At 38.5% G+C, this 12,956-nt stretch overlaps 4 protein-coding genes across 6 annotated transcripts; 2 read left to right on the forward strand and 2 right to left on the reverse strand.

Moving 5' to 3' along the window:
* The first annotated feature begins 1,550 nt into the window (after positions 1–1,550).
* On the forward strand, positions 1,551–3,633 carry LOC18027470 (pentatricopeptide repeat-containing protein At2g32630). Its single transcript, XM_006410330.2, has one exon. It carries the CDS (start codon positions 1,551–1,553, stop codon positions 3,429–3,431), a length of 1,881 nt encoding a protein of 626 aa, XP_006410393.1. The 3' UTR covers positions 3,432–3,633.
* Positions 3,634–3,764: 131 nt separating this feature from the next.
* LOC18027471 lies at positions 3,765–7,902 on the reverse strand. Of its 2 annotated transcripts, XM_006410331.2 has the most exons (17): positions 7,680–7,902; positions 7,073–7,190; positions 6,796–6,983; positions 6,603–6,710; positions 6,461–6,525; positions 6,237–6,342; positions 6,061–6,144; positions 5,700–5,846; positions 5,480–5,608; positions 5,343–5,410; positions 5,146–5,179; positions 4,963–5,047; positions 4,766–4,833; positions 4,584–4,697; positions 4,371–4,493; positions 4,183–4,274; positions 3,765–4,072 (listed from the first exon to the last, which is right to left on the reverse strand). In XM_006410331.2, the coding sequence occupies exons 1-17, from the start codon at positions 7,809–7,811 to the stop codon at positions 3,976–3,978; spliced, it is 1,758 nt and encodes a 585-aa protein (XP_006410394.1). In that variant the 5' UTR covers positions 7,812–7,902; the 3' UTR covers positions 3,765–3,975. The 2 variants fall into 2 exon arrangements, 1 of the variants encoding a protein (XP_006410394.1); XR_002896518.1 differs by lacking the exon at positions 3,765–4,072 and having other exon boundaries at positions 4,225–4,274; positions 5,146–5,243.
* A 134-nt stretch (positions 7,903–8,036) lies between these two features.
* On the forward strand, positions 8,037–9,340 carry LOC18027472. Its single transcript, XM_006410332.2, has 2 exons — positions 8,037–8,153; positions 8,686–9,340. Exon 2 carries the CDS (start codon positions 8,738–8,740, stop codon positions 9,155–9,157), a length of 420 nt encoding a protein of 139 aa, XP_006410395.1. The 5' UTR covers positions 8,037–8,153; positions 8,686–8,737; the 3' UTR covers positions 9,158–9,340.
* Positions 9,341–9,479: 139 nt separating this feature from the next.
* On the reverse strand, positions 9,480–11,853 carry LOC18027473 (receptor like protein 42). Of its 2 annotated transcripts, XM_024160909.1 has the most exons (3): positions 11,541–11,550; positions 11,347–11,418; positions 9,480–11,063 (listed from the first exon to the last, which is right to left on the reverse strand). In XM_024160909.1, exon 3 carries the CDS (start codon positions 10,781–10,783, stop codon positions 9,542–9,544), a length of 1,242 nt encoding a protein of 413 aa, XP_024016677.1. In that variant the 5' UTR covers positions 10,784–11,063; positions 11,347–11,418; positions 11,541–11,550; the 3' UTR covers positions 9,480–9,541. The 2 variants fall into 2 exon arrangements, with proteins under 2 accessions (XP_024016677.1, XP_006410396.1); XM_006410333.2 differs by having other exon boundaries at positions 9,480–11,853.
* Positions 11,854–12,956: the final 1,103 nt, after the last annotated feature.

Consider the following 12,956-nt stretch of genomic DNA (forward strand, 5'->3'; position numbering starts at 1 on the left):
TCTTTAGAGGTTCTATACTTGAATTAAAATTTAATTAAATAATTATACTACATTATAATATTAATATTTATTTGTTTAAACCCCAAAATAAACTCATCACCATTGGAGATAGTTTTAGGAGTTGTCTCTAACGTTAATATCTCCTCTGCAATCACTGTTAAACTGTCTTCTAGACGTCAATAAGTTATTTTCAATAATTAGCCGATCATTAGTAAACATATAAAAGGGTGTGGGCAAAATGTAACAAGCTTAATTACTATGGAAAAAAAAGATTATCATTGAATTGGTTGATGTTGAAAATTGTGGTTTAATGATTTGGTTTATGGTTGCGGCTGACAAGATTTGACTATCTAATCCACTTTATGAACATTCGAGTTTTGTCTGAAATTTTTGAGTAAATGTTTATTAGTTTAACTTGTGTTTTAAGTTTTAAGCTTGAGATTTTCGACCCAAAAAACTAGAGATTTGGTTCTCTCATATATTAGATAAAAAAGGTAGGACGAAATCACCAAATTATTTGCTCCCATTTATTTTCATAACTTCTTAAATTTACTTTTAGTGTTTCGCGCATGCGCAATATTTGTTTATTCAACAATAAGAAAAATCAACTTTTGATCAACAAAATTATTATGAAGTTGAAAATGGAAAAAAGGGTATAGTTGTTTTCTTGATAACAATTATAGCACAAGACATTTTAATCCCGAAAAGACCAATTCAAAGTCGTATACATACATATTAGAAAGTAGAAACAATGTCTTCATTGACATATCATAATTTTTACACAAGTGATGACATGCACTTCAAGGATGAAGGATCAATCATGTCTCTTAAAAGATGTTGTTATAAAAAAGATTTTTAAAATGATACTCCTTTTTGTGCAACCTTGAAAGACTTTCTTTTAAAGTTCTTCGATGCTCGAATCAAAATGGGATCACAAGACTGATCTAAAATGTGGAGTTGGAAAGGGAAAAACACAATTCGCTCTAGCATAAGTTGGTAGGTAAAGAAAAGGGAAAGAAAGAAAAAAAGTTGGTAAGTGATATGTAGCACAATTTGCTAACTTAGTGGGCTTTATAAAGAGAGAATGTATAAGAATTGTCTTTCCAGAAGGAGGTGGGATGCACTGGTAAGGAGATAATGGCTCCATGTTGTTCTATGGACCAACCATATCACAAATGGGAAGTACATAGATACGTGAGGTCTCGGTATAGGAATCAATGTCTTTTTGATTATGTGAAAACAAAAACTTTGACTTAACGATAATTTTGTATGAAAAAAAAGTTTCACCAACAATTATTAGTTTTAGGGTATTAGTGCAAATTTATCCTCGGAATAATATTGACGCAAATCACTCTTTTATTATTATAAATAAATTTTTGTATGAAAAAAAGGAATTGACTTGTTATAAATAAATAAAATAAGGTTAAACTTTGCTATTTCTACACTGTTTTTTTTTTTTTTTTTTTTTGTGGTCACTTAACACCGTTTTGTGGAAGTGAAGTGTAGTATTTGAATCTTCCTGCGTGAGTTACCTCTGTAGCAGAGAAATCATGAACAAAGAGATAGGAAGCATTTCTTCCGGCAAACTCTCGCGACTCTTCAACGTTGTAACTCAGAAGCAGAGATCTTCTCCGGTTTTGATTTCAGACAGAGAAACCGCCAGAAGAATCACGGCGTACCTGGAGAAATCCAGCATCAAGAAACTCCAATCGAACCCATCGCTTCTCTTTAACCTGAATTCAAATGTAACCCGCCTCGTTCTATCGAAACCTACTCTTCCCACTCAATCCTGCATCGACTTCTTCAAGTTTCTCCGAACATTCGAATCCCGTCTCAGACCCGATCTCACGGCGGTTGTCACCTTAGCTCACCGGCTATACTCCGACCGGAGATTCCACGAGATGAAATCTCTTCTGAATTCGGTTGCTTCCGACGGGTTTTACGGGCGTCCGGTTGAGAATTTAGGATCGGCGATGGCGGATTGTGAGATTTCTGAAGGAAAGCTTGAATTTTCGGAAACGTTTTTCGATTTGGTGTTTAGGGTTTATGTGGATAACGGAATGTTCGAAGAGGGTTTAAAGGTTTTCGATTACATGGTCGGGAAGGGATTGAAAATCGACGAGAGATCCTGCATTGTATTTCTGGTGGCGGCGAAGAAACGCCGGAGAATTGATCTCTGTTTGGACATTTTCAGGCGAATGGTTGATTCTGGAGTGAGAATCACTGTTTATTCATTGACGATTGTGGTCGAAGGATTATGCAGAAGAGGCGAAGTTGAAAAGAGTAAGAAACTGATAAAAGAGTTCTCCAGCAAAGGAATCAAACCTGAAGCTTATACTTACAACACCATCATCAATGCTTACGTTAAACAGAGAGACTTCTCTGGTGTAGAAGGGATTTTGAAGGTGATGAAGAAGCATGGAGTGGCGTATAACAAAGTTACGTATACGCTTCTGATGGAATTTAGCGTCAAGAATGGGAAAATGGTTGATGCGGAGAAACTGTTTGATGAAATGCGTGAGAGAGGAATAGAATCTGATATCCATTTGTATACTTCTCTGATAAGTTGGAATTGCAGAAAGGGTGATATAAAAAGGGCGTTTTTGTTGTTTGATGAATTGACAGAGAAAGGCCTTTCGCCGAGTAGCCATACTTATGGTGCGCTTATCGATGGTGTGTGTAAGGTAGGGGAAATGGGTGCAGCTGAGATATTGATGAACGAGATGCAAAGCCGAGGAGTTGATATCACCCAGGTGGTATTCAATACATTGATTAATGGGTATTGCAGGAAAGGGATGATTGATGAAGCTTTGACGATTTATGATGTGATGGAGAAGAAAGGGTTTGAAGCTGATGTTTTCACTTTTAACACCATTGCTAGCTGTTTGAATAGATTAAAAAGGTATGATGAGGCAAAGCAATGGCTGTTCAGGATGATGGAAGGTGGTGTGAGGCTTAACACTGTTTGTTACACTAATTTGATCGATGTTTACTGCAAAGAAGGGAATATTAAGGAGGCAAAGAGGCTATTTGTGGAGATGAGTAGCAAGGGAGCACAGCCCAACGCTGTCACGTACAATGTGATGATATATGCGTACTGCAAGCAGGGGAAAGTAAAGGAAGCCCGTAAACTAAGGGACAACATGGAAGCAAAAGGGATGGATCCGGATTCATATACCTACACGTCGCTCATACACGGGGAATGTATTGCTGATAACGTGGACGAAGCAATGAGACTCTTTGGCGAGATGGGGTCGAAGGGTTTGGACCAGAGTTCTGTAACATATACGGTGATGATCTCGGGTTTGTCCAAAGCTGGAAAATCAGACGAAGCCTTTGGATTGTATGATGAGATGAAAAGGAAAGGGTTTACAATAGATTATAAGGTTTACACTGCACTCGTTGGAAGTTTGCATTCACCTGAGACTTAGAACATGATCGTCAAACTACGATCTGTTTGGACTGGTAAACCCTGAGATCCACCTGTTGATGGTTGAAGTCGCTTACTTAAATCAATACCTTTTTTGTTACTGGAAGATTCTTTGACAGACTTGGGTTGTGGTGTGTATCGAACGTTGCTTTTGGAGTATGATCATTTGGTATTGAGCAAGCGACCATTTTGTCAACGAGGTAAAGAAAACAAAGCTCGGCTCCTTTGGTATATTATATTATTAGCAATTGCTGTTCAGAGAAAAAAGCCTTGGGAGTTTTCTAGAACCTTGTGAACCAAATCTAAGGACTGAGATGTTGATTCTATATATATATGCATGAAGAGCTAGAGAAGTCAGTCATTTATGAAGCTTGTGAAGATAGATATGTACTATGGATGGCAATGTCTTGGAGATGGAAGATATGATAAACTATTAAAACTGAGATGGCACCGAAAATAGATCTTTATACTTCAAAAAGCTGGAAATCGACGCTGAAAAGCCGGTGATGCTGGTGAGGGTATCACTCTTGAGAAAGATGGACAAATCACAACTCGTAATCGAGGCCAGCTCCATATTTCCAGGCTTCAAGTCGTCTCTTCCACTGGAACTTTGTCTTTAATGGAAGTTCTTCCAAAGCTGGCCTGAGGAACACAGAACAGATCAAGAAGGTTCAGGAACACAATATCAATAATGTGGTAGTAGAAGCAACGGTCCAGTGTTAATTCCTCAAAGAGGTTCATAAACATTTCACCTTATTACTGGATCGATGTATGCAGAGAGGAATGTATACAAGCCCAGCATGAAAAAATGAACTGACCAATCAAGCAGAACAGGTATCCCGACCTGAGGAAATCACCAAGAAACCATATTTCAAGAACAAATGGAGAGCATATTCTGGGTTTCTGGCTCAAAGATGCAGCAACAGGTTTGAATATATACCTGTCTGAATATCGATGGAATTATCTGAGGTTTGGTCAGCATGACAAGGCCTAATGTCTTTGCTAGAGGACCAAACTGTATTATATCCTGTAGAAATGGTCTGAGAACCGGATCGCCCAATCTCTACAAGAGAATATATGAAACCATTGCTTAGAAACCAAAGTTCAGAAGCCCTCATCTCCCAGTTTCCACATAAAAATAAGGTGTACATACCTGCATGGAATTGAAATTTACATGGAGAAGCTCGTTGATGAAGCCAGGGGAAACATCGGGTTGTTGCTTCGCAGACATTGCTCTTTGAAACAGCCACGATGCGCTCAAGTTGGGCTGTAAAGATAAATGGCTTCAGTGAAGTTATTGACAGGGAAGAAAGAATAATAACAAAAAAGCTTTACCATGTAAGGATTTAGCTTTGATAAGCTGTCCGAGTCCAGTAAATCTCCATCTACTGCCTCATAGATTCCTTTGTATTAAATTGGAGAATCAGATTATCAGTAACTTATACTTAAACCTTTCATTATATAAAATTTATGTAATGATCAATTGACAAATGGAGACAGTAAGTGTACGGTCAAAGAGTAAATGTAAATACCATTGGACAGTCTTGCAAGGTGTCTGGTCAAACTTCCAAAACCCCCAAATGAAACAGGTGACTGAATACCACTAGCATCACCAAACTGCAAACAGAGTGAAACTTTGCTCATTCAGTTTATCGAATTATCAAGCCGCATGTTTTTCTTGGTAGCATATGTACAAGTGAACAAACAAAACCCACCTGTAGAACACGATCAAATGCGGCTTGTAACGGACTGGTGATAAGTCCAATCCAAGAGGGTTAGATATGTCAGAATGCAGGAGTATTATCGTATGAAACTGGTAAAAAACAGAATTATAATACCAATGATAAGAGATTCAACTTCCATAGATGATAGAGATACACAACATCATTGGAGTTTTATGCCAAGGTATTACCTATTTCGGTATGTAGGAAAGATTCCGTATACAACTCTCAGTATTTCCAATTCATCAAGAGAGACTCCCTGCACCAAAAGACATCAGGAAAAGAAAGAAACGCAACTGAATGATGTTGACATAAGATGGAAACTCACTTGGTATTTCGGCATTAATTTCCAGTATTCTTCAAGTAAATCCTCTAAACTCGGAGATGTTGATTGTGGTTCAGTGTAAGTGAACATGTAAGTAGTCCGGTCTAGTGGGCCAGAACCAGCTGGAAAGGCCTTCAAGCAACAATAAGCAACCTCATTTAATATCCAAATTTTGGTCGTTATGAGAATTGTGTAAGATGGGAAAAATAAAAGATTCTTTTACCTCCCAAAAGAGTTGTACATTGGAATCTGCGACTTTGGTGACCGATGAACTACTATAAATAACATCGCTTGATGAGTTCTCCTTGAACCCGTGAGCACAAGATCCAACAACAAGGCACATTCCATCTGGCTTTCTACCACCTTTAATCTTTTGTAGCAGAATACATAACAGAAACGATATTCTCATCAATGGTTTGCAGAAGAAAATCGGTAATCTAAAAGTATTAGGAGATGAGAAAAATGTTCAGTGGACAACACACAATTTGCTCAAGAAAAGTGAATCAGAAAAATTCATATTTTTTCGACTTTAAACCATGCGAATGAGAAGTAAGATTAGCTATGCCATTAGGCCAAAATATGACCTGCTTCAGAATAGGAGAAAAGTTTCCCATCGCATCGATGACCAGACGAGAAGATAATATGTCACCTTTCGAAAGTTGCATAACCTATCAATCCAAAAGTTTAAACAAATCATATCAGCATGTCAAATTGTCATATACATTAGGGTGTTCCAAGGGAAAGACATCAAAAAACTCACAGCTAAATCATCGTAGATGAGGATACTTGAGAGGCTGCAGTCTTCTAAAATGACTCCACCAAGAGAAATGAAACGTCGTTTCACAATTTTCACGAGTTTGGCTGGGCTGGTTATACAAAATGCAAAAAAAATGGAAAAATGATTCATCACTCTCAGAAGTTAACAGAGTTTAAGGAGCTTTTTCTTTTCCATTGCATCAGACAATAAGAGGAGACAGGACTCACGAAACGCCGAGGTTAAGAATATCTTCAACCCATATATCACCAAGATTCTCAAATCCACATCTGTTCTGCATTTGTTCCAGTATAATCATAAGCACCATGGATTTTGAGCATCAAGGCATTAGTTTCTGAACAGAAGCTTTACCGGATTGAACTTTGCAGCAATTACTTGTTCGATCTCCTCTTCTGTTAAAACTCCGGCTTCAGTTAGCTCCTTCATCTCTTTTCTTGAGATATTCCATTCTTGATCTCTCTACATCACAACAAACCAAAAAAAAAGAATTAGGCAATAGCTTATCCGACCATATCACAACCACATAATCAATTGAAAAATTTACCCCTTTGATTGCATTTCTCTCCACCACAGCAACTCTTAACCCCTTGGCACATAAAGCCGTGGCAAGAAAAATCCCCAAAGTACCCCCACAAACCGCTATGTCAAAGGTTCCAACGAGATTATTCCCCATACCATAGTCTTGAGAAAAACCAGAAACCCTGGAAACAATTTGCTGGGTTTCTTGCGGTCCTGCAAGACGTTTTGCAAAGACTTAACTATCATCACCAATTGATAATATTTCATTATGATCTGAATGGTAACGATTGTTTGTTATATACCTGATGGTTGAGTGCATATGTTGGACCAAATATTGTCAAGTCTCTTCAAGGCATTGTAAGAGTAAGCACCACCAGCACCTCCGGCTTCTCCACCAACCGAAATGTTCTCCATTATCCTCTGCATATCGAAATGAGTAAACTCATACTCAGCTAAAAATACATCTCATAGAGAAGTTAACCGTGCGTATGCAAATGCTTAAAGGCTCTCAAGATTCCAATACTACAACAACAAGATTGGAAAAAAAAAGCAATGGAATTTCCTTTTCCTGTGCAATGAAAATCAGTTATACGAGCACACTTTTATCAGTGAACTACGCCAGTAACGATTCCATCACAATGCAGATCGCAAAAATCATCTCTATTTCTGATAAAGTTCGCAGCTTTTTTCTCATATGATTATATGAAGCAACAATTACGCCATTAATTTCATTTTCCCCCGGATGTTGCGGGAAATATCATTTTCCTTGGAAACCAACAGAAACTTAGAAGCAGACAAACAGAGAATTGAGCAGAGCAGTTCATCAAGCAAGAAACTTTTGGAGCAGATTCAAGCTTTGCTGAAAGAAACTCCTAGAAAATAATAAACTCAACAAAGAGAAAGCTTGACCTGGGTTCTAGAGGGAGCCACTTGTGTTTGAACGCACACTGTCGTCGAAGCTCTCCCTCTTCCTCGGTTAGTCCGAGCCCTCGTTGCACAATTAACGAACCCATTAACCTGCTGGAGCTGCAAAACCACCATGAGCTCCACAAAATCCAGAGATGAGAATTAACCAGGACGGACTTTTGAAAATCCAACGATAAAACTTGTGATAAAACTAGAAGATTTGTTCAATGTGTCGGAGAATGTGACACGTTACAGAGCAAGTTTAACAAAATAAAAACATTTGGGTAACATTAACTCAAGAATAAACTTATGGTCTAAAATTAAAATATATCAACATACTAGGGTCGTAACAGTAAATTGCATTTTCTCCTCTACTTTTTCTTATTGATTGAATCAAATTGGATAAGCCTCTGGGTCTGGGTTTTAGGGTTTTTGAAGCGAGAAGACATTCACTCACAGTTCCATCTACATCGACAGGTGAAAACTCAGATTTCGATGTGTAGAAATTGTCCTACGTTCTGAAGTCGACATCTTTCTAGCTTCTTGGGTTCAATTTCGTATATTTTCTTATTTTTGTTCTTGCTAATCGACCCATATTTCTTCATATTTTGGTATGATTCTTCAATTATGTAAGGCCTGGAATGTGCGAATAATTTTCATTTCTCCAATCGATTTTAGCAAATGGGCAGAAATAAATTTCTTGGAACATGAGTTTATTTTACGTTGTGTTCTTGATTCTTAAGCTAATAACTTTCAATTCTCCAATCGATTTTTAGCAAATGGGCAGAAACAAATTTCTTGAAACATGTGTTTATTTTACGTTGTGTTCTTGATTCATAAGCTATTGCAAGAGCTTAGATGATAAAGCCCTTTGCTTTACACGAGTTTCACGAGTTACAGGACTTAACATCACAATGTTTCAATTTTTGTTATGGAAATCTCATTGTTGGTCTTAGGGATTTAAGATCTCGGGTTTAATGCTCATGTCTCTTTTCTATATAATCTGCAGATCCAAACTCCGTATCACAGGATTAGATTAAAAGACTCGAAGAGAAGCAGCCATGGCAAGTTTGATAATGGCCACACCATTCCCAGGTTGTATCACTAAATGCAAGAAAACAAACAGCCTGTATGTTCAGAGAGCCTTTAGGGTAACATCTATGCAGACAGAGAAACCATTGGAGGAGCTGTACAACGTTAAAGTGGAACGCAAAGTGTCACAGAGAAGGTTGGAGGAGCTCGGGGTTTCGAGATGGTCAGTTTGGAAGACAGGGAAGTGCAAGTTGCCATGGGATTGGCAGGTGGATCAGTTGGTTTACATTGAAGAAGGAGAGGTTCGAGTTGTACCTGAAGGAAGCAAGAGGTATATGCAGTTTTTGGCTGGAGATCTTGTTCGGTATCCGAAATGGTTAGAGGCGGATCTCTTCTTTAACGCTCCTTACCGTGAACGGTATTGTTTCAAGGCGTATGGTGATGATTGATTTTGAAAGTAGAGTTGAGTTTTAGAGTCAAGAAACTTTACACTTGTGTGTTTGTTGTAAGCCTGATGGATCTTTCTGTGGTAATGTTAAGAGAACAAATTTTCTTCAATTCAGAATTTGTAGTACTTACCTTAGTAAAAGTGTAAAACAGAGCAGTTTCAGGCATCTTTGACGGTTCTCAGAGTTTCAGGTCTCAGAGTTTATTATGTCTTATGTTTTACAGTTATATGAATGCGTTACTTGATATGGAAGTAACTAATTAAGTGGTTTCATATCCTCTGTTATCAGACAAGAGTATAAAGTAAAACAGAACATACCAGAATTTATGTTTTTGAGTAACTTGACGTATACACATTCAAAAATCAAATTACAAAAAAAAAAGCCCTAAAGGCATCTGATGCCTCTGAGCCTGTCCTGACCATAGTTCTTGATGAACCACTCAGGCTTGTACAATGCAACAACATGTGCTATTGCCAATCCAAACAAAACCCCAGGCCCATACCCTATTGCCACTGCTTTCCACTTCAAAATTGCTTCTTCTTCTTCTTCTTCTTCTTGCTCTTGTGTTGATGGTATTTTTTCTCTGAAGCAGGTTTCTTCAAGAGGAAGACCACATAACCCAAGATTCCCTTCAAATGAGGATTTAGGCTGCCCTATGATTTGTGTCCCTTGCGGTATTTGACCGGTTAGCCGATTATTAGAGACATCTATGTAAGCCAAATACGAAAGTCTCCCGAGTTCTTGTGGAATTTCTCCTGAAATTTTGTTCCCTGACAGGTCTAATGACTCGAGCTCAGTCACATTACCGAAAGACATTGGGATATGTCCTGTGAATGAGTTGTTTGATAAGTTGAGAGCGATCAACGCCTTTAAGAGACCAATAGATTCTGGAATCTCTCCTTCGAGTTTGTTTCCAGAGAAATCAATGGCCGAGTAGAAAGTAAGAACCTTTCCTTGCTCCATGTATAGACCTTTGTATTGCAAATCCAAAGTTTCTTCATAGCCAAACCGATCACTCGTATAATCACCCATATACAGCCTCTCTTCATCATCCGTCTTGAGAGATGTTGCACTCCAATTCGCAAAGTAATTCACTGGTAAGCTTCCTGTGAATCTGTTATGCGATATTTCAAGTATCTGGAGCTTAGGAAACGCAAGAGGGCCTTGATCATCAGGTGGAGATATAGGACCATGGAATCTGTTTGAACGTAGAGTAAGGACTTTCAAACTCGGCAATGCCTTGAGCCACAAGGGAAAGGTATCGTTGATTCTGTTGTGATCCAAACTTACAAACTTTAGTTGAGTGCAATTCAGGAGAGATCTCGGAAGCTTCCCGGTTAGTCGATTGTATCCAAGGTCAAGTGTCTGCGTTGAAGCGCCGCTATAGAACTCGTCTGGAATGTTTCCTTCAAGCTTGTTCTTCCGGAGATTCACAATGTTGAAATTACCAATACATGGAGGAATTGAGCCAGTGAAGTTGTTGTAAGACAGATCAAGAACATCAAGAAAGGTTCGGTTACAGGTTGAGAGAGGAATGTCTCCTGTGAAACTATTGTTCCAAGCAGACAAGTTTATGATAAAGAGTGGTGGATCAGGGAATGATCCTCTGAAACAGTTATAAGCCATGTCTAAGACCTGCACCGATGAATTGGCTAGAACTCGATCCAATGAACCTTCGAAACCGGTGAAAGAGTTGTTGTAAAGATTCAGCGAGGTCAAACGAGGAAGACTCCATAGCCAATCAGGAACGTTCCCTTTGATTCTGTTGTCGGAGAGATCTAAGTACTCTAGATTCTGTAGGGACTTCAAGAATCTGGGGAAATCACTTATGTTGCATCCGGACAAGAGCAAGATCCTCAGGGTCTTTGTAAAGTCGATGTCTGAATCCACACTCGTTGGTGTCAAACTGTTTCCGGAAAGATGAAGGTATGACAAAGATTTGAGAGGAGAGAAGATTCTCAAGTCAATTTGGTGGCTTAAGTGTAGAAAAGAGAGCATGAGAATCTGGAGCTTAGAAGAGGAAAAATTAGGGATCTCAAGTGAGCCAGTGAGATGATTCTCACTCAAATCAAGATAAGACAAGAAAGGCAAAGTAAAGAGAGAAGAAGGTATGGTTCCAGAGAATTGATTATAAGAAAGGTCTAAAGCTGAAAGCTTTGTTAGATTCTGTACAAGTGAGGTTAAATCACCTGTGAGCTTGTTGTGAGAAAGCTGCAATTGGGTTAATTTGGTGTGGTTACGTATAGAGGAAGGAACTTGACCTATGAAGCCATTAGAGGAGAGAAGCAAGATTTCAAGATTTTTGAGTTGACCAAAAGCAGAGGTCAAAGAAGAAGAAGCGAAGTTGTTGAAAGAGAGGTTAAGGTAACGTAGATGGCTTAACTCGAAGAGGCTACTGTTTGGTCTGAGAGTGCCACGTAGACATCCTCCGGGGAGCTTTAGAACGGTGACCGCACCGGTCACGTTATCGCAGGTGACACCACGGAAGAAGTCGGCGTCGTCGCTGCAGCTGCTGGAGAATGAAAACTCGTTTTTGAAACGCTTAAGTGTTTCGGTTTGGTCGGGACGACATCGGAGAGAAGCAGCGACAAGATCGGTAGTTGTAGTGGTGATGATGAAGAGGATGGAAATGAGAGTGAGCAAACGCAAACGCAGACGCGAGTGTGACATTTTATTATTTTTAATTTTTTTTTTGTTTTTCTTTGGCATTTGAGTATGTGAATCATCCATATCTTTTGTTATATATACGTAACACTACCAAACAAGTTGTCAATAATGACGGCTATCTCGTTACTTGAGTATTTGGCACTCACAAAAATGTCATCATTATTTTCTATTGTATACTATAACAACATGCCTTACATTTTATGAAAAAAAATGATAGAAGATATATGAGGCTTATCTCTTTCTTTCACGACGATATGCTCGTGCAGTTTCCGAATTCGAAAATTAAGTAACGGGTGACTAATCATTTTATTTCTTTATTTGGTCTTTGTTAAAACTTACGTGTTACACATGTGTGAACAAACAAACAAAAAATGGTACAAAGTGTGGAAGTTGACTATATATAGTCCTGGTCAGTATTTAATATGAAGTAATGAAAATACCATTGTGAATAGCATACACGTTTCTGTTGACAAAAAGATAGATTAATATATAGACTAGTTGCATATATGCCTATATATTAGTATTTCCATTACTCATGAAAATCAATATCAGCCCATCATCCAGAACCAAGGAGGATGATGGAGTGGCTTGAGGGACTTACAAAAGAAAGTCTCTGGTTGTTTCAAAAGGTTCTGAAACATAGTATCAAGATTCAAGAGAGTGTGTGAGTAAGCGGATGGAATAATTTGTTTGCGTTGTAGAGTGTTGAGCAAGTATTCTTTTGAATTTCATCATCCTGCCGAGATGTAGGGTTCCACATCTGAACCTGAACTCGTAAAATGCTATGCGCGCGTCTTTATCTTTCTCTGCTTTTTTTTACACACTAGACTTGTAAAAAAAAACGATGTAGTCACAGCCTTGCTATTTCAATCAATTCCAGAAACCCTAATTCTGCAAGTTGGCGGATTAGAAACAGCGAAGAAGGTATGGGAGGCGATTAAATCAAGGCATCTCGGAGCTATATATTTATTCCGAGGAAGACTTTTAAGAAATTTCTTTACAAGTCTAGATTTTTCGATGCTTGTTCCTAGTACAGCTGCCTTTGAAGATATCTCTGATAACTTCCCACTGAAGTCATCAATAGTTTCTGTATCCTTCATCTTAAGTCGATCAAACTCTGCCATAAAGTTGG

Source organism: Eutrema salsugineum, unplaced genomic scaffold (genome assembly GCF_000478725.1).
Source record: "Eutrema salsugineum unplaced genomic scaffold, Eutsalg1_0 scaffold_10, whole genome shotgun sequence".
Lineage (NCBI taxonomy): Eukaryota > Viridiplantae > Streptophyta > Magnoliopsida > Brassicales > Brassicaceae > Eutrema > Eutrema salsugineum.